At 34.0% G+C, this 22260-nt stretch overlaps 1 protein-coding gene across 1 annotated transcript in view; it reads right to left on the bottom strand.

Moving 5' to 3' along the window:
- The window catches only part of LOC140437246 (putative inorganic phosphate cotransporter), a 99658-nt gene that overhangs the window by 27132 nt on the left and 50266 nt on the right, over positions 1–22260 (bottom strand). Inside the window, exon 2 of the mRNA XM_072526652.1 lies at positions 5786–5991. Coding sequence (XP_072382753.1) covers positions 5786–5834 — 49 coding nt within the window. The 5' untranslated portion in view covers positions 5835–5991. The remainder of the gene's footprint in view (positions 1–5785; positions 5992–22260) is intronic.

Raw genomic sequence — 22260 nt, 5'->3', positions numbered from 1 at the left:
TAACTTATTCCCATTTAAATAGTAATTAGCCTATGATAGCGATATATGACGAACTTAGTACAAAGTAAACACCTTGAAATACAAAATGAAGAAACGTTTTTAAGAGTGACATCCCAACTAATATGAAGAAAAAAAATTTCGACCAATGCGTGCTACCGGTGATGACCTAAGGTGCCGAAACATTATCGCTCAGAAAGAAAAACGCACAAAAACTAAGAGTAGCGCAGAGAAGAATGGAGAGATCAATGATAGGGGCCACTCTGACAGGATTAGAAACTAAGATCTACGAGCTAAGACCAAAGTCATAGACGTCATTGAAAGAAGATGTAACTTAAAATGGAAATGGGCTGGACACGTTGCCAGAATGAAGGACGGAAGATCGACTCGCAAACTAGTTGAATGGAGACCAAGAGCCGATAAACGTAGCAGAGGAAGACCACCAACACGATGGCAAGACGACTTACGAAAGACAACAAAAAACTGGATACAGCAAGCACAAGATAGAACACTTTGGAGACAAACAGGGGAGGTCTATGTCCAGCAGTGGATTGAGAGAGGCTGATACATTCTACATTCCCGATAAACTAATAAGACTGGTAAGGGTTACAATGTGTAAAGATGTTTGAAATCTAGAAATACAGGAAGAAAAATCATAAGCATTTGAAAGGCATGGCGTACTACGGCAGGTACATACGCTGGTGTACCTCTTTTTCCATATGAATAGTGGAAATATTTTTTAAAAATCCTCACAAATTATGGCCTATACAGATGATCTAGACCTTACTGCTCGTACAACAGACAAGCTAGAAAAAATATTCACCCCTTTCACAAATACCTCAAAAATATGGACCTACAAATAAATAAAGAAAACCCAAAAAAGACGGCATCAACACTCAACAAGAGAGTCAGAAATATGGGTTCCCAATTCACTGTTAATAACTCTAGCTTTTGGTGAACAAATTTACATACTTAGGTTTCCTAATGACCAATGACAACTCCATAACGGAAATCAAACGGAGAATTATTCGGGCAAATAAGTGCTATTTGGGCCTGCGTAAATATATAAAATTATACTGCCAGTGCTGACAGATGGATCGGAAAAATGGCCTATCTACAAGACAGAAGAAAACCTCTTGCTCATATTTGAACGAAGAATTCTAAGATGAATACTCGATAGCATCTGTGAAAACGGTATTTGGAAGAAAAGAGGTGCAACTATAAGATATACTGCAAATACAAACAGATATCTGGTGGTAAAAACGTGATATATCATAAAAATATGAAGATTAAGATGGGCAGGACGTCTAGCAAGATGCCAGCAGAAGCAGTCGGTGGAAAGTAGACGAAGAGGAAGGCCAAAACTTAGATGGAAGTATGGTGTAGATGAAAAGATGGTGTAGAAGAATATGTGCAGCGAACTGGCAACGATTGGCAATGAATTGGACTTAAGATCGAGGATCTACTATAGTTCTGTAGCACCAATGATGATGATGAATTTTTAAGTTACAATTAACCTTGACTATGAGCACACTATGATTGCATAGTCACTTTTTCCAGTCGATTTCGAATTCTGATTAACATAATACAAATTAACTACTAAATTTACTAGTCAATTGGGACTCAATTCAGAGTATAGTTTTACATACATTTATCAAACATTTGTTAAATACATAAATGTAAGTATAAACTGAATTAAATACTACTCTAGTGAATGTAACAATACTATCACATTGTGTTTGGTATCGTAGTGACTCCGATAACAAATGAAGGTTTAACTAAGGTATTAAGCGTTTTTATTACAAATCCCAAAACAGTGATAAAATATAATAAAATTGCGAATACTGAATAGATAGTATTATTTAAATAAGAATTTAGTTTGGGATTTTTTGATGTGCGACACATGCTGAATTCAAGAATTAATTGGAAAGATTTAATAATATTAGTAATAAATTATTTTTAACAAAAGAATAAACCCACGCGGCATTAAACTTTTTATAATAATTTGTACTATTCAAATGCATTTGTGCAAATCATTGTTAAAAACAATTAGTCTAGTCTTCTTCAATTTTATTAAATGAGTCTGTATCATGATTCTTCGGTACATAGATTAGAGCATGGATGAGCAACCTTTTTAATCAACGGGCCAATTAAAATTTGAAAATTTATTAGCGGGCCGCACATAAAGTAACACTTTTATTTTTTTACAAAACTTTATTTATAATAATCATTAAAATAAAAAATATAAAATTTAAAAAAGTAAAGATTTCATTACAAATTTTAATGCAAAATAAAAACGTAAGAAAATAACAGAAAAACGAAGTTACTTGAAATTTTTAATGAGAAAATTGTGTTTTTGAAAAGAAAAAAGAAGATGATGTCGGGTTCAGAAGTAAAGCCTACCTCAAAATATAAATTTTTGAGCAAATGCAATTCCTCCATAAAATTGTAAGTCATTGACCAACTGGAATGAATATGCCACCTACTTATAATCCGAAAAACCACCTGTGAAAACAGGCTTTGCTTTGACGACAACATGGTATAACATGTATTGCGTGCACTTGCTACTTTGGAACTGACGATATTTCTGAGATTCCATACTGACAACAGACGCATATCCCTTGAAATTTATGAATTATCGACACGGGTACACGTTTAGCGTCGGCCCGGTATACGTTAAAAAAACTTTCCTTAACAAGAGCTCTAACGCTCTTTCTGCTAGCTGTTCCTTTATTTATTGTCTATCACATTGGTACATTTTTTATGTTCATATTTGTTTATATTTATGTGCTCATAAATATAAATTTAGATTTTTTAGACTCGAAAGATCTTTTTGTATCATTTTAAAAAGTTTAACAATTTATTTTGATATTTGTTTGATTCAGAAAATATAATACAAGTACAAATTGAGTATAGTTTGCGATAAGTATTGTTCAAAAACTGAAGAGGCAACTCAATGTTACTACTTCAAGACAAGATTGTCCACTCATTGATTTTTTAATTATTGTTCGTATCTAGCACTGGCTTTTAATATTTTTTAAACGTTGATAATTGGGTGAGAAATTGGTTTCCTATACGTACACGACTTTTTCGTTATAATTCTTTATTAGTTCTTCCAAGAACCTCCTTTCGTTTGACTAATATACAACTTAATTATTTTTAAATTTCTTTTATAATACAAATTTCTTTGAGAACGTGTCATAAGACGTTCTAAGGAAATGTTTTTCCTCACTCCTCCCCTCCTATGAAACCTTAGTATGGTGAAATATGTCATATATATATATATATATATATATATATATATATATATATATATATATATATATATATATATACTGGTCCACTAAACTTAGTGGACGGAAATCGATTATTATTTAAGTACGACTAAAATTCCACCACAAACAATAAGGACCAACGGATCAAAGGATTTTATTTAAAACGCAAATCATAACAATTGGAGATAATTTTACTGGAAACTAACACAGAACACTAATTAACAGAACGTCTTTCTTCTCTCAGTGCTCAGCGTCTCTTTGTGTCTCAGACTCACAAAGAGTCAGATGTATGGGACGTCTATAAAGGAGAAATCCAGAAGCAGTTATCAAGAAAATCACCAACTGGAAACCAGTAACAGGTAGACCACGAGAAAGACCCAAAACAAGATGGGAAAATCAGATAATAGAGGACCTTAGGAAGAAAGGTGTTAGAGAATGGAAATCAATATGCAAAAAAGGAAAGAATGAAGAAATATTTTGGAGAAAGCCAAGTCACATAACCAATTGTAAACCAAAAAGTTAATACTGATTGATTCCCCGAGACAAATGAATCGGAAGAGCCAAAAGAGGGCGGTAATCTCCCCGTCAGGAGTGTAGATGCCATGATGATGAATGCTTCAGAAAAAATCTAGTATGAATTTATTTATTTTAAATAATAATTGATTTCCATTAAGTAAAGATCAGCTACCAGTTAAATACAGACTACTAACAAATCCTACCTCGTGGTAACCACCGGGCAATGCATGACAAAATGAGTGTACGTTATGTAGCTTACTTTGAGGGAACCTAAGGGCTATTTTTACAGTGGGTCGGTTTGGCACAAACAAAAAGAAAAGGCGATCAAAAACGATATTAAACTCCAGAAATCTGCTATGCTTTAAAGGCAATAATCACGACAGTACAACGAAATAGCTTATTATAAATAAAAGAGTTGTCCAGCATGTACAGACTACTATAAGATCGTATAGCACATGATATATATTTAAAATGAAAAATAATAGATGTATATACTCCAACAAGTAAGTATAATAATAACGATATAAAAACTTCTATGAAGAGATCACTATCGCCAAGGCACAAAGAACTCATTAACATTGATAATACGAGACGGCAATACCAAATTAGGAAATAGAGTTGTGCAGTAATGCACCGATATAATCAAAAAAATTAAATTGCTCTTATACTGATGAACAGAATGAATGGAACAAAAACAACTTTTTGTGGTGAATTCATTTTTTAACGAAAAATCTCAACGAAAATAGAAATAAAAAAATCTAAAGAATTAAAGACCCATAATCCTACTGATTGTGACATTAAGTTACTAAACAGAAGACTAACAGACAGCATAACATAAAACCAGATAACAGCCACGCAAGTTAGCAAGCTGGATCTAGCCCAATTGATCGTCTTGTAACTTTGAAATTATTCGTAAAAAAGCAAACGATTATCACGCCCTCGTATATGACATTCACGGCAACAATATCTGTCAAACTTATGGAACAAAATTAGCCTATTAAAATAAACCGGGAAGTCGGACTAGAAGATACTATATAACCAAAACTGTGTACCCAAACACTCAAAAACTGTTTAAAAGGCTAAACTGGAACAACGGTAATAACACAAACCTATCTAAACCACTTGGTATATACATACCAAATTATACTTGTATCCAGTAAAAATTAAGAAATCATAAAATAATATTTTGTATTTGAATAACAAATCAATGAAAGTATAATTGAACATGAAATGTGATAAAACTAAAACCACCACAAACCAAGAAGAAGACCTTAAAATCATCTAACAAACAAACGAACTTAGGACAAATTACAAACTGACTATAGAAAATCAAAATGAGGAAGTAAAAATAGGAGAATATTTTATGTATATACAAAAAAAATAGACATACAGCCAGTATCTAGTCTTCGATTAGGTATTTACTACCAATATTCACATACAACTCTGAAACAAACAAGCTCTCATACAAACATGGAAATTTATTTACCAAAGACAACATAGAAAAGTTGAAATAGAAATTTAAAGTAATCTGAAATTTATCTAAGATTCAGCTGTCAATGTCACATCATAACCAAAGAGTTGTTAATATAAGCACAATACCGGTATTATATGCCTATGAAAATACCTAACCTTAACCATAACCTTCAAAAGCGAATAAGTAAAAAATAGAAAAAGGAACAACTAAATGATTAAATATATTCTCTTTAAAATAATTTAAATTGTCAATGACATTAAACAAGCAAATTTTAAATACAGTATATAGATGTTGATAAAGATCTGTGCAAAAATAGTACCTAATAAAAAAAGTGGAACATCAATCAAGACATGAGCGATTGCTAACTTACTCAGACAAATGTCACAGTAAAATTATAACCATATACTATTTTCTATTGTATATGGCATTTATGAATAAGACATCCATACAAGAAACTTCAAAGAATTAGTATCTTTGTAAAAAATAAAAAGTCGGAAAAATATATAAAAGTAACGGTACTCACTTGGTGGTTGTACTCTATCCATGGTGTCGAATTTATCAATTTGAACCATATTATATTTCCCAAAAAAATACTAAAAGTCTTCGCTTCTCTTTTCTTGTTTTGATTTTCTGTAAACTGTGGATTTCTTTTTGCTCCGGAAACACACTGACTGGCACTTACTTCAACATGGTGGCTCCTGACGTTTTCGGTGAGTGAGTTATCAACAACTGGAGAATAATTTTTAAGATCAACAACTTTATTGATAAACTCTTAGTATATATATAATGATAAAATTACTTGAGGGTCGGCGTTTCGTCATAATGTAAGATTAGTTTAGATGATATGTAAAATTTAAATACAGTGTGACAAAAAAAAATATTAAGCATTTATTAAATAATATTGTCGAGTGTCTACATTATCATTAAGTGTTACGGTAGATTTTAAAAATTGTTTAATATCCTTCAAGGTTAAGAAGATTTATTTATAGATTCAGTTACAATTAACTTTGACAGTTGCAATAATCTTTTAATATCACTTATATGGAAAGAGATTTATAAACGGAAAACCTCGACAAACAGTTTTTGGTTTAGCCAAAAATGTTACAGTTTTCATCAGGCAAACTAAAACTAAAAAATCAAAGTTTTGTGTCATTTAAATTAAAGAATATAAAAAGTCCCTTCTCTTAACTTAAATGTTTGGGGACACTCTGGAACCATAAAAACTAATATATATATATATATATATATATATATATATATATATATATACAGAGTGGTCTATTTTCTGACATCTAAATTAGATGACCCTACTTAGCGAGGACGTTCTAGATAAGTGCGAAATTAGCTTACATGCCGTCGTATCTTTCTCTCAGTCTGTATTCGGTTCCACTATTACCTGACGAGTTCTCAATAAAGATGAAACATGTCATGTCATAGTGTGAACGAAGGCAGACTTTTAGCGAAAAAAGACAGGTAAACTCCATTCGCTTAGCTCGGGCATATTTTGACAGATTCATTGTCGGAAACCTACAACACAACAATTCCTACTTCTCAGTATTAATAGCTCAAGTATCCTGCTATTACAGACTTCTTTCTTTAAAAAAAGAAGAATTATTCTAAATAGTCGAAGTGTATACTAAACCCATCAAGATTTGGGTAGTATATATTTAAAAAATATATATTTAGTTGTTATAATTTAACATAACTATTTATTATATGGTGCAGATAAATAAATATTGATTGTCGGTAATTCGCAAAGTTCTATTTTATTTACTATTTAGTTTGTTTACTATTAATATTGGCTATGAGTACGGGTGCTTGGTTGTATAGTAATTTCCAGCCACTTTTAGTCTGTCAAAAAGTAACTAACTTCGCGAAAAAATAATTACTAAATTCACTAGACAGTTCGGACTGGGATTAGCGAACCGAGTTTATCGATGATTTTTACCGCATAATACGCCGCCCACTATAAATATAACAAAACACCTAAGAAAAGCATAATGAATATCAATGAATTATGAATTTTACTATTAAATAGTGTAAAAATATCTAACGTTATTTTGAAACACATTTCAATTTCTGGCGAATAAGAATATCCTTAAACAAGACTAAAGAATATGACGAAATTATTGCCACACAGTGTTGCCACGTTTCAGTGGCGCACCTAGAATTTTCCCGTGGGGGGGGGGGGGTTTTGGTTGGGCACCGATTTTTTTATGCTACCTCCATTTTGAGTCCTTAAAATTTGTGAGTACCAGTGTCGGAATAGTGCCCTGGGGGGTGTCCCCCCCAAAACCCCCTCTGGCGCGCCACTGCCACGTTTATTTAACAATTAAAAGGAAATTAATATTACTTCATGTCTAAAAGACTACACAGAATTCTCAAAATCAAATCATATAGTAAATACAGTATTCTTAACTGTGCCATAAAGAAAACTGACGCAAAGCAGTATGTGCATTTTTTTCTAATGGGCCGGGTTTACTGACCACGTGACCTTCCCTTGTGAACTTGTGTTTGAAGTGGGAAGGTCTCATGGGCAATAAACTCCACCCATTAGAAAGAAATGCAGGGACTGCTTTGCATCAGTTTTCTCTGCCTGACAATAGACATATAATACAAAATAGACTGATCCTTGCAATACCCGCCCGTTCCCTCAGTGCGGCGGAGAAAACTAACGCAAATCAGTCCGTACATCTCTTTCTAATTTGCCAGGTTTATCGACGACCAACTAGATATTCACAATAAAACAGATAAGAGTGATACACTCTAACCACAACTCCTCAACTTACCTTTAAATACATGAGAGCAGAAATCGGAAAACCGACTTTAGTATTTCATCTAGAAGGACTGTTGGCATTTGCTGCCGATATCGATCTAATAGGAAACACCAGATTAAGGACGAAGGAAACTTTTATCGGGTTCCAGAAGGAAGCAGAGAAGATGGGGCTCCTAATCAATGAAAACAAATGTTATGAGCCGCAATAACCGAAACAGAGTAGAATCGGACAAAACACCACCCTCGACGGCTTTTTTTGAGCGCGTCAGAGAATTTAAATATCTTGGAACAACAATAACTGAAGACAATAATGCATCACCAGAAATAAATAATAGGATACAAGCTGGGAACAGATGTTTTTAAGCTTTTCAAAACTTTTAAAATCTTCTTCCTCATATGTAGACATGACTGTCTGTTTTTCAATGTGCCTCCAGTAAATTGTCGTTCCATCGTTTTCGTGCACCAAGCCAAACAAGCAACAAGCCGAATAAAGAGAAATCTATATAAAACAGTCATAAGACCAGTAGTGATGAACGGTAGCGAGACGTGGACAATAAGAAAGGCAAACGAAGAGTGACTACATGTTTCGGAACAAAATCCAAGGAAGATCTTGGGGCGGGAGCCACAGGACAATATAGTATAAGAACTAACAAAGAGCTGGAAGAACTATATGCAGACACCAACATAATAAAAGAAATAAAGTCCTAAGGACTCCAGTGAGCAAGACACCTCAGAAGACATTATGACGGAAGGACAGTAAGATTGGTATGGGTAATACTTCGATCGGGAGATAATATAGCAGAAGAGCTTAAAGCTATAGGCGGAGAAAATTGGATGGAGATTGCACAAGAGAGAAAGGAATGGAGGAATATGGTAAAGTGGGCGAAAACGCACCGAGTAAAGTAAAGAAATAAAAAATAAACAAGTCAGATCATTTTATCCAGTCTAAAAATTGGTATGGCAGTAAGTTTAGGCAAAATAATATTTATATATAAAAAACACGTTTTCAAAAAATAGACCATCTTTCCGCTTGCATTGTACACTGCACTGCTGTCATGCAGTATGTAGTACCAGTGATTGTAGTATTAAAGGGGGGACTCGGAGGTTGGAGTCACGGAATAGGTCTTAGTGAAGGTTCTGAGTCGATAGGTCGACGTAGCTAAATTCCACAACTTCCACAACAATAATTTGAAAATCGCGGCAGTGTTCCCGAACGTGATTGGTTTGATACAGTAATTAAGATTGGTATTTTAAATTTAAAGGAGAAATCTGCATAATAGCAAAATTAGAAAATTCTTTTCTACAAATTTCTAGTTTCGATTAACTTTTTCCAGTCTGAATTTTCATGGAATTAACTTAATAATTTCCCATTAGTTCAAAAAAAATAATGTCAGCCTTATGGCCGTAAACAGTGATAATTAATATATCTTAATCTTGGATTTCCTGACAAAGGTCACCTGTATATGGACATTTTCATAGCTTGTTTACATCATATTTTATTTAACACGAAATCCCGTGAGCTCAATAAACCCTTTTGATTGATTTCTATTTTCCAGACTTTTTAAACACGCTGTTTATAGGATTATAGGATTTATTGTACAATTGTTTCAAGGCGAAAAGTTAACAACAATATATTTCTCCAAATTGCAGCAAATCTTAAAATATGGATTATTATTCTCAATCTGCCTTGTCAAGAGCTTATCCAATCTTAAAAATACTGGTCTAATGATACCAGCATATTTGCTTATTGCTTTGACTGTTTTAAAGTTCAATAGGCATGCTGATTTTTAATCTGTTAGATTAATGTTCTTTGACCAAGTTAACTTTGTTATCTACAGCTTTTTCTAATACGATCTCTTCCCAAGAAACTAATCTGAATCTTAGGAAGACTGATGTGAGCTGAACTGTGACTGTGAGCTGTCCAATAGAGTCAACCTAATTTAGATTTGTATACAGCGAAGAAAAATAGTGCTTATATAATCCCCATAGGCGCAGCCAATTCCGGATAAAAAAATTGATTGGTGATAATAGACTTAGGATTTTCTTTAACTAATATGTATTTAATTTTACGTCTATCAGACACATATACGGCAAGAAAGTCTTTCTTAAAAATAATGTATAGACAGTTACACCTATATTTTTCTGCAATTCTGTGAAAGTTTTAAAACACTGACTGGTTATAGCATGGTTACCAAGGTACATTACCTATAGGGGTGGTCACAAGCTCGAGCTTAGCTTGGCTTGAGGCTCAGTTCGTTTGCTGAGCCGAGCTTCGAGCTCAAGCCAGTTTGTTTCTTGCGAGCCGAGCTTTCCTTAATGAGGTTGTGAATATTTTAGCTGATACTCTAATTATTTTTCTAATTAATTTATTTATGATACGATTGTTACTTTTGTTTGAAAATAAGTCATTCGCACTACAAATATGGTTTGTATTTTCAATATACAGTGTGTCTGTAAAGTATGGAATAAATTGGATATTTCCTAAACTAAAAGCCTTTTGAAAAAAATTTAATACACGTCGATTTTTATTTTAATGACCTACATTTTAGATCAACAAAAATGAGCTGATTCGAAAAAGGTATAAAAGTTGAGGTCTAGCGGACAGAATTTGAAATATATGCGCTTAGAAAATAAATTATTTCTTATTAATTGCAAAAAAGTAGCCTACTAGTTTTTAATGAAATGTTATTATTTTATTGACGTTCAGTAAGAATCAATTATTAATACAATACATTGTTGTATTAATTTGTGAATATTCTGTACTATTACTTGGAGACAGGTATGGAGATAGATGGTATTTTGTAATATATTTAATGATAAATATTCAGAAAGAAAAAAAAAAGAAATTTCGAGAAACTGGAAAAATTATTATGAATGTTACATATTATGTTTTTTGGAGCTGAAGCTTGTCAAAAGCTAGACTTTGTAAACGGCAGTGGACTTGGTAGGCAAAAATCCTTTGGTTACAGTGTTTGCAGTACACAAAATACCTGGAGGAATACGCGATGCCGTAGGATCTTCGAAATCAGACATAATACTCTTTGCGACGTTTGAAAAAAATAGTATGTTCTATTCGGATTAAAAATGACTTTTTCTGCATCAGCTTGAATGTCGGTCAGTGAAACATACAGCCTTACCACAAAAAGTATCATTTTTACTCATAATAAAACAATATACTATTATTCAAAAAGCAAAGGTGGTATGTTTACACTTATTAAAAAAAAGTTGTCCTACGATCCTGGAGGGAAATTACCTATCCCTTTTTTTCGAAAATTCTACCCATATTTATTTATAAACATTAAGGAACAAAGAAAAATCATTTAATAGTTTAACATTTAAGTTTTACTACCTTAAATTGCAAAAGGACTTCTTTTAAAATACACCTTTCGCAAAGCTTTGAACGTAAAGGGATACTGAGCGAGTATATGGAAGAATAGTGGGAGAAGTGTGAATTAAAAGGAGTGAAAAGTAAAATTACAACTTAAAACTTAAATAAGTTGTAATATCTCGAAAACTATTCAACATAAGTACATAATTTTTTTTGTATATAAATAATTTGTAGGTACTAGCTTTTCATATACTATACAAATATGTGATTAATTTTTTATTTAAATTGCAAATTAATTCTTTTTACCCTGAACTTTTTTTGCAAAATAACAATTTTTTACATAAAATGTACAAAATGTATAAACAATTATTTTTTATTAAATAAACATTAAAAAACGTATTAAGTATGAAACATCTGGTATAATTATCATTATATCAAATAAACGGTCATTTTTAACTCTTATTTTAGACTACAGTTAAAATGCAATGTTGGTCTTACGGCGCGCAGCGATGCCGCTCATGTCGGCACAGTGGTAGGTGTGTGGTAGTTTGGCGATAGACTGAGACGGCACCGACAAAATTTTCAATTTCTAATTTAACTGAGCTGCTAACGTGCTTTGGGGGGAACGTAAAGCCGTCGGTCCCGGCTATGAAAGTAGTCGTTAAGTCATGTTAGGGACGCTTGCGCGACCTGAAAACCCTAATACAAGACCTTAGCCAGAAGGTTACACGAACTTTACTTTTTTTACTGTACGGACAGTACTAAAAAAACAAATGAGCAAAACAAAATTAAATCTGGGATATTTCTCGTTAATAATACTAATCGCAATCCATATCTAAATCGTCCTCATCCTCTGAATCATCACCGGTTCAATATCTTCATGCAAATTGTCCACCACATTCATTTTTTCTTCTGCTTTCTTGACGTGGTTCACATAATTATGCCACTGCTCTTTTGATACGCGTTGGTAAGCTTCTTTTATCATCCGTTCTACCGTTTTTTCTTTAAAATTGACGTTGTTTAAAGCCACATATCTTTTCACTTGACTCCACACCAACTCAATCGGGTTCAGCCCGCAATGATAAGGCGACAGTCTCAAAATCTTAACGCCATATTTTTCCGCAATTGTTTCAATTTTGTACTTGTACTCGTCTCTAAATGGGGCGCAGTAATTCACTTTGTAGGTAATCTTCTCCGAAGAAAATGTTCTTTTCGATTAGCCAATCCTTGATTTGCCTTTTGTTCCACAATTTTTTCGGGAAATTAAATTTGCAGGAGTGCTATGACGCTTTATCCAAAACGACAAAGTTTTCTAAAGTTTGGAATTAACGTCTTCTCAAACCATTCTTCATATAGATCCCCGTCCATTTCGTCGTAACAAACAGCGGTTCCCTTCTTGGCCAAGAAAGTTAATTCGACCCATGCTACAAAACCAGTTTCCCTTCCAGCAGGAAGAAGAACAAACCGAGGACCTCTTTGAGTTGGAGCTTTCAGTCCAGTAAAGAGCCCTTTTATGAAGGCATCTCGTTAATTCTTGATCGTTGTTTTTGACTGAAGCACCGACGTTAGTTTAAGACTCATCGGTGTAAACAAGGTTTACATTATCTTTCTTCCTCAATGTTTTTATTTGTCTGAGGTACTTGTGTCTCCAGGATACTGAGCTTTCATAGTTTTTGCCAATAAGTTTTTGGTCTAATGGCCAGTATCCAAATCGACAAAGAGACATGTTTTGTGTGTGTACGTATGATTCTTAAATCCTGTCCTGATGCGCCGCTCGGGGCCAACCGGCAACGTCGTCGGTCGTCCTCTAGTAAGAAATTTATTGCACTGCATTCTAACTGTGGCTTCTACTATAGCATACATTTAACTTTTTACTATAATTGCAATTTAAATAATTAATTTATATGGAAGAAGAATACAACGGTATTTTTATTTTATTTTGTACAAGATATTATAAAAATCATACACGACCACCCCGAGAAACATCGAACAGAATATTACATCAGCTGTTCTTCATCATTCATCAGCACAACATTACTGTGTTATCAGTAATTTTCCAACAGAATATAAATAATTTTAATTTTAAATAAAAAAAAAACAATTTCTAAGCTGGAAATCGCAACGTCAAATAATGTGAGTCTAATTTGCATTTATGATTCATTCACAGAATAATATATTAATTATAAAGAATTTACGTCAACGATTTGGAGTTTGCACCAGGTCACTTGTAACAGTAGCTAAAGTGAAAATCATGTAATAGTTGTTGATGTTCTAGGTCATATGATTTAAGAAGAAATTACTACCAGCACATATTATGCCAAATTAAATATCGATTGTATTGTTGCTACGTTTTCTTTTACTTCATTTTACACTCTTCCTTTTGTACTTTATTGAAAATAACTCAACTTCTGTCGAGGTACAGTCTTCTTACAGTATCTTTCTTTCGTAATAAAATAGATAGAACGTACAACTTGTAACAGCCGACTAGCAGACACTACAAAATAAACATAAAGTTGACCTTCATGTTTGAGGTATTACTTTAGTGAATTGTAAATCTGATCAATCTATTAACTAGATTTAAAAAATAGTACATCAATCATCGTGTCTCGTTTCATCTAACATAAACGTAATGTACTTAGGTACATGCAGCTTATTATTTTATAGAAACGAGGCTAGCAAGGTATATTTGACGGCCGCCAATAAATCTCAAAATTGTAGGAAAAAACATTATTGTAAGGTACATATTTGTTTTTATTATGTACAGCTAATGGTTAATAATAAGTTTTACTAACTTCATTATTGGAATTTAAACAAGTTTTTCATTTATGTCAAATAAAGCAGGTAATTCTTCTAGTAACTTCTGCGTTTGACATTATTTGAGTCCATGATATTCGTATGATTCTTCTGTAACAACAACATTCAACATATTTAGATGTACTTGTTTTTAATGTCAATGCTTCCAACCCATAAAAAAGAGTAGTGAATACGTAACACCGAAGCATTCTTATGTGTAGTTCTAACCTTATATTCCGACAACAAAGAAACTTTTTAAGTTTAACAACGGTTTAACGAATAACGTACGTGCTATTTCAATATGTGTCTTAATTTCTTTGGTTTGGTCTACATTTGTTGTTATCCATGTTCCTAAGTATTTGTAGGTATTCACACTCTCAATTACAGTATCTTCAACAATCAATTGGATGTTTGCATCTGCTGATTTAGTCATGATGATGCATTTCGTTTTTTTTCAAATTCATTCTTAATCCGTTGCATTACGTTCCGTTAAGTCGTTGCATTACGATCTGTAAATCATTGTTATCCGTCATTATTACTGTATCGTTTGCAAAACGCAAGTTATTCCAAACTTTTCCATTGATAGATATACCTTCTATTGAATCTGAGAGCGCTTCCTTAAATACCGCTTCACTGTAGATATTCAAGAGTAGTGGTGACATCACGCAATCCTGACGGACTCGTCTCGATATCGGGTATTCTGGTTGTCAAGTCTTACCTTTCTTGGCAGTTTGATCCTAATATAGATTAGAATTTTCATATCACGACTGTCAATATTTTGGCTGTTTAATATATCTACAAGCTTGAACCTTATCAAATGCCTTTTCAAAATCTACAAAACATAAATACATGTCCTGATTCATATCCATGCATCTTTGGGCCAGCACATTCAAGCCGAACAAAGCAGCTCTTGCGCCCATACCAATTCTAAAGCCAATTTGTGTGTCGCTAATTTCATATTCAAGAGTTTTAACAATTTTGCTGTGTATTATTTTCAAAAATGTTTTAAGTGTATGACTCATTAAAGCTATTGTTCTGTGATCTGAGCAGGACATTGCACTTGAATTTTTGGGTATTGCCACAAAGTTCGATTGCAGCCATTGTCTGGGGATTGTGACAGTCTGATATATTAGATTAAAGAGTTCAACCAGTACATCAATAACAACTTCATCAATTCAATGAGTTTTAATAATTCGATGGGCACATCACCTGGTCCGGTAGCTTTGCTCTATTTTGTGTTTTTGATGGCATAGATGACTTCTTCCCGTGATATTGGTGGTCCGGTATCCTCTGTGGTTTCTAATAATAGTTCTTCTCTTTCATCATTAAATAGCTTTTAGATATAATTGGTCCAGTGACACAATCTTTCCTTCATATCAGTAATAATATCTCCTTAATAATTTTTAAGGATATTCGTTCTTGTGCTTTTTATAGAACCCGTCATTTCTTTGATTTTTTTTGTGTAAATTAAAGCTATTATACTTTTTATCCAGATCTTCTATTTACGCGCATCTGTCGGAGAGCCACCTCTCTTTTGTCTCTTGAATTTTCTTTCTGATGTTTTTCTGAATTTCTTTATATTTATTCAGGTCTTTTACTTTATGTTTTCTTCGTTCTTCCATAAGTTCAAGGTTTTGTTTTTTCCTCAAGTGGTTTGAGAATTTCTTTTTGAACTGACACCAGGGCATATTGAATTTTTCCCCATTTTTGGTCAATAGGGTTTCTTCATTATCTTCTTTGACTTTCCTTAAGTTCTCGTTTATTTTAAATTTCATTTCTGCATATATATATGTATATATATATATATATATATATATATATATATATATATATATATATATATATATATATATATATATATTGCAGAATATACCCGCAGAATACTTAAAACATGGAGGAGAAGCGTTGTACAGTTCTATATACAAGCTAATTCAAGACATTTGGCGAGAAGAAACAGTGCCAGATGAATGGAAAGAAGGGGTTATTGTACCAATACACAAAAAACGAAACAAAAAGCAATGTACTAACTACCGGGGAATAACACTCCTAAACACCACCTACAAAATCCTTCCAAACATCCTGCTAGAAAGAACCAAAACGTACACAGAAGGAATCGTTGGAGATTATCAATGCGGATTTAGACCAGGCCGCTCTACCATTGACCAGATATTCACAATAAAACAGACGATGGAAAAATGCTGGGAGTTTGATCGTGAGCTTCATCAGATGTTCATAGATTTTAAACAAGCATTTGATAGATTATGCAGGGCCAGACTGTGGACAGCGATGCAGGAACTTGTCTTTACAAAAAAACTAGTCGGGTTGATACGGATGTGTATGGAACGGTTACGATGTAAGGTGAGAGTTGGACAACAATACTCGGAGACATTTGAAATAAACAATGGACTAAAACAAGGAGATGCACTTTCACCACAACTCTTTAACTTAGCTCTGGAACACATAATCAGAAGTGCAAGAATCGAAAAACCGAATACAGTATTTCATCGAGAAGGACCAAACTTACTACCGGCATTTGCAGACGATATCGGTCTAATAGGAAACACACGATTAAGGATGAAGGAGACTTTCGTGAGGTTCGAGAAGGAAGCAGAGAAGATGGGGCTCCAAATCAACGAAAACCAGACGAAATATATGTATATGAGCCGCAATAACCAAAGCAGAGACAGAATCGGTCAGAACATCACCATCGATGACTTTAACCTTGAGCGCGTTAGAGAATTCAAGTATCTTGGAACAACACTAACTGAAGACAATAACAGGAAATCACAGGAAATAAACAAGTGAATCCAGGCCGGTAACAGATGTCTTTTTGCCCTCCAAAACCTTATAAAATCGAAACTACTAACAAGACGTACGAAGATACAGGTCTATAAAACAATCATACGACCCGCTGTGATGTATGGAAGCAAAACGTGGACGATAACAAAGGCAAACGAAGAGAGACTATGTGTTTGGGAAAGAAAAATCCTAAGGAAGATCTTTGGCCCTGTGCTGGATGAAGCATCAGGACAATATAGGATAAGAACTAACAAAGAGCTCGAAGAACTTTACCCAGACGCCACCATCATAAAAGAAATAAAGTCCAGAAGACTCCAATGGGCAGGACACCTCAGAAGACATTCTGACGAACGAACAGTAAGACTGGTGTGCGAGGAAGTCCCAACTGGAAGGAGACCACGCGGACGTCCTCCTCTCCGGTGGCGAGATAATATAGCAGGAGACCTAAGCACTATGGGCGTGGAGAATTGGATGGAGGTTGCTCAAGACAGAAAACAGTGGAGGCATGGTGTTGAGTCGGCTAAAACCCACGAAGGGTTGTAACATCACGGAGTAAGTAAGTAAGTAAGTATATATGTATTGTCTTGTTTGAGCCGCCTTGTATCCATGATTTTCTTGGAGGTAGGATGCTTTCCATTCTTTAGTTTAACTCTTATCTTCAAAAGAACTGGATTATGATCGGAGAATATGTCCGCTCCTGAATAAGTTTTGGATGATATTATAGAATTTCTATATACAGATTGAACGAATTTAAAACGGAACATACAATTTAATATATGTCTGTTTGAACTGCATTTGAAATAGTGGACCAATATAAAACTTGGACAAAAATAAATCCATACCCGGTGATAGACATTGTATAAAATATCGTTCAACTATCTGTCTCCTTTAAAGGAAAGAGGAGCTTGCCTAATAGTCGGAGAGATAGAGCCGAAATTTTGAACTGATCAGTAATAAGACATTTCTCTATTGGAATATATTCATTGTAACTCCGCCTGTAAGACTTTGCCTTACAGGCGGACGCCCCTCGTGGTACAGGGGGTGGCTATACAGGGATAAAGTTGTATTTTTTTTCGGAAAAATTAACGTTCGATAATATGGCTGAAAATTTGCCTAGAGTAAGATCTTGGTATAACTAGACGAAATCCCAAAGGGCGGACGCGAGAGTGGATACATAAGGGGTGGCGGACAGGAGTGAAATTGCAATTTTTTGGGGAAAAATTAACGATAAGTAATATGTCCGCCATTTTCATGGCTCATTATTTAGCCCCTAAAAACTCTAAATCGAAAAGTGCGGACAGCTGGGTTGGTACAGAGAGCCATAAAACGGGATCAAATGTACCACTTGCCTGCGCATTTTAGGTCTCGGTAACAATTTTCAAACTGATTTTATTATGATATTTTTATACCGATTGATTTGAAAATTTGTAAGCTCACTTCTGTTACTATTCTGAAAAGCGTCAAGTAGAGTTTTCCTCAAAATTTTCCAAAAAAATTTCCGTAAATGAAAATTTTCCTAATTTTTTGAGGTAAAATCTAATTTGTAGAATCCTTTCGATTTTCTGTCAGTTATACCATGATGTTTTTTCAAAAATTTTCAAACGATTTTTCCGATGAGAAAAAAAAAATTAGAAAAACTTTTCTAAAACATTTGATAAAACTCTACGTCATCGTCTGAATCTTTTATAGAATATTTTGTAGTTTTAAAATGATATTATGATAATGTTTTTTTTTTCAAACTAAAGTCATATTTACTTTACAAATCACATTTTTTTCTTAAATATACCTCTGGGCAAATTTTCAGCCATATTATCGATCGTTAATTTTTCCGAAAAAAATGACAACTTCATCCCTGTATAGCCACCCCCTGTACCACGAGGGGCGTCCGCCTGTAAGGCAAAGTCTTAACCCAGTTACAATGAATATATTCCAATAGAGAAATGTCATATTACTGATCAGTTCAAAATTTCGGCTCTATCTCTTGGACTATAAGGAAGCGATAAGTGGTTTGACAGCATAATAACTGCTTGTGTAGGCTAGTTTTTTCAGTGATTCTAGGCAACCTATTTGGGTGGAGTTTTTACTTGTTCTTGAAAGAATTCAGAATCCAGCAGCCCGCTGAAGTTTTGGATTTTTATAATATAATTATTTGACAACCTTTTGTTGGCCAACCACCTAGTGCGGAGTTGAGCCGAAATACATTGATTTCGTATGTTCCGTTTTAAATTCGTTCAATCTGTATCTTCTGTTGACGATAATATAATCTATTTGAATTCTGACTATTTTGTTGTTATCGTCAGCTGATGACCTGAATAATCTACGTTTAGGAAGTTTGAACAAGGTAAAAAGGTGTTGTATAGGTGTCTGTCAGATGTTCCTGAAATTTGTGCAGTATTTTATATATAATTTTGTTTTTGAGTGATTTGGTTGGATCCTTTGTTAGGTTAGTGTAAGATCCATCTGTGACCAATTCTTGAATTTTCTCCTGATATTGACTTTTGTCCATAATTAAAGTTTGATTGCCCTTGTTAGCTGGTAATATTATGGACTCATCTTTTAGAGCTTTGATGGCTTTGTGTTCATCTTTACTAATCCTTGCTTTTGGCTTAGTTGACTTTTCTCCAGTTCGTTTTCGCACAGTACTTCCCTATATTCTTCCTTTTCATGTGGTGATAGTAATTGACAGACTTTTTCAACTACACTAATTTTTGAACTGATAGGCACGCAACTGCATAATTCTGATCTATTGAGATAAGATTCTCTTTTACGTTCTTACTGTTTATTCTTAATAATAATTTGTTTGAATATCGCCAAGCACATTTGAAGGTTACTATAAAATAGTATGTTCTTGGGTCTTATGGTAGTCAAACAAAAAACTTTTATGAGTTTCTTCTAGAAAGTCTACTGTTAATAGATATTGTATAAAAGCTTATATTAAATTTTCAAGCACTCTTGGAAACTAATTTTTCAAAGATTTTGTCCGTCTCTTCCCTACTAAATGAATCTTTTAAAAACACTCGCATGTTTATTAATATTATTTCCTCCTAAAACATGATCTAACTTCGCAATTATTTCCTATATCTGCACTTTGAACATATTATGAAATATTGCGCCATTACCAATAATGATCGTAACAGATAACATTTAAAATTAGGCGTTTTAAATATCTGATTATCTACAACACACAAAAAGGTATTAATTTACATTCTGACATCCTCATTGACTCGTGATGTATAAAATTAATGTTTTCTACAGCTGGATACATTTTTTCCGGAATTTTGATGAATGATAACAATTAGAACATTTTTAATAGGTATGAACATTCAAGGTCACTTTTATGGTTAGTGTAGGATTAAAATAAATAAATATATACGTAGATAATAGAAACTGATGACTTCGTTATTCTCAAATTGCAACAATATAATTTGCCCCATAAACAGTGCGCAATCGCCAAATTGGGTAGGAAATACATATTCGTATGCCATATCGATGAATGTTATATGTTACGCCGTCATTTTTGGAGTTATTTTAATTCTGAAAAAAAGACAATAGTTATGACATTCTTCAGAAGTCAATATTGATAATTTAATTTGGTTCCGATAGGTTGTAATAATACCACTTATTGCCATATTTTTTACAGACAGCAGGTGCTTGATTTTATTAATATATAATAATATGAATTTTAAAAATTTAATTTTATTACCTTAATCGTTTTAAAAATATTGGTTAATACACCTGCAAGAGACGCGAATTATAATAAATTATAAGAGTGAATTTGAACTGAGTAGATCTGCAGGAAGCCGTATAGTTGTCAATAAGATTGGTAGAAATGCTTCCACGATATTACAAATCCGGAATAGATGGCAATGAAAGTGCTGAAGAACGTGCCAAAAGAGGATCTGCTACAAAATATTCCAGTCCAGAGCCGGTCATAGAAGTGCCGTTTGTGACCGCAAAAAGCCTGGATCAGAACACAACAAAACACTCGCTAAAAAGTATCCCCGGTCAAGCACATGGCACAATGTATATTTTCTTCTTCGTGAAAGCTGTCTGTTGTAAAGCGATCGTACTTCAGCCAATTGGCTTATTATATATCTTCCATTTACTCATTCTATCCATTCCAAGATTCTGGAGCACTGTATCGGCTCGTACAGATCGAGAGGATAGTTACCATGTTTTTGGAGCCACTCGAGTTCATTTCGAACGTTTTGTGGTCCACTTCTCAGCAACCATTATTGCCTCTTTCTTCATTCTCTTTCGTTGGCTCCATAAACGTTTTTTTATACCTGGCTCAGGGTCTGTTTCTCTCGGAACATCTTGTGCAGAGTATTTGGGGCTGAGGCAGAAACCTCAACTGGAGCCGCCCCTCTGGTCGTTACCGTTGTGTTTTATAAGCTCAGAAGTGTTACTCATTACTGAGCCCTCTTCTGAGTGTATTACAAACACTTTTAGGAGACTACTAAGCGGCTCCAAGCGACAATCCACTGGACCTGTATAATCTGGTACAAGGTTGCAGAATTCTGTAATGGATCAAAAATAAATCGAAGTTGTATAACAAGCGAATTGGCCGCAGTACGACCAGTTTATAAGAGAAAGCTTCCGGAAAAAAAAACTAATTTGGAATGACTGAACCGCAGAACAAAGGTAACGTTGTTATACATATATACTGGAGCTGTGGAACGAACTATTAACATTTAAAGAGCGCTTATATTATTACAGGATCAGATTTTTTGACTTAACGTAGGTTTTTACTGGAGCGTCTGTTGCGATCATCGTTGAGCGAACGTCGCTGAGCGATAATCGCGGTGTACCGCTTGTGTGGTTGTGTGATGTGTGGTCTGTTACGGGCAGTTACGGCACCATTTTGACTGAAGCGTCTGTCGCTGGAGCCGCTAGCGTCGATCGTTGGCGACTGGTCCGAGAACAGACACCACGAACAGACACAGTCGCAAACGCTAAGCGATTGTTTTAATAAATTAACACAAAATCAAACTAAAGTTTATTGAAACGGAAGAACTGTGAAAACAACATCATCTCCTAATAAATGGTTGTTTATCAAAATTTTGAAGTATCCTTCTTCTTCTCTTCTTTTAAATATTTCATGTTTTCCTAATCTTGGAACACTTAACATTTCTAACATTTCGTCATCCTCTATTTCTTCTGCTAGCAGGTATTTTAACAATAATTGTTTTTTGTTATATACGCTCATCGCTGCAACAAAACCACTTGCTCACTAGACAACGGACAACTCACTAATCAAATCATTGCTTCAGTAAAAACACTCCGCTTACGATCATCGCTT

This window comes from Diabrotica undecimpunctata, chromosome 3 (assembly GCF_040954645.1).
Source record: "Diabrotica undecimpunctata isolate CICGRU chromosome 3, icDiaUnde3, whole genome shotgun sequence".
Lineage (NCBI taxonomy): Eukaryota > Metazoa > Arthropoda > Insecta > Coleoptera > Chrysomelidae > Diabrotica > Diabrotica undecimpunctata.
The sequence above is the reverse complement of the archived record's forward strand: the minus strand, read 5'-3'. Positions and strand labels throughout refer to the sequence as shown.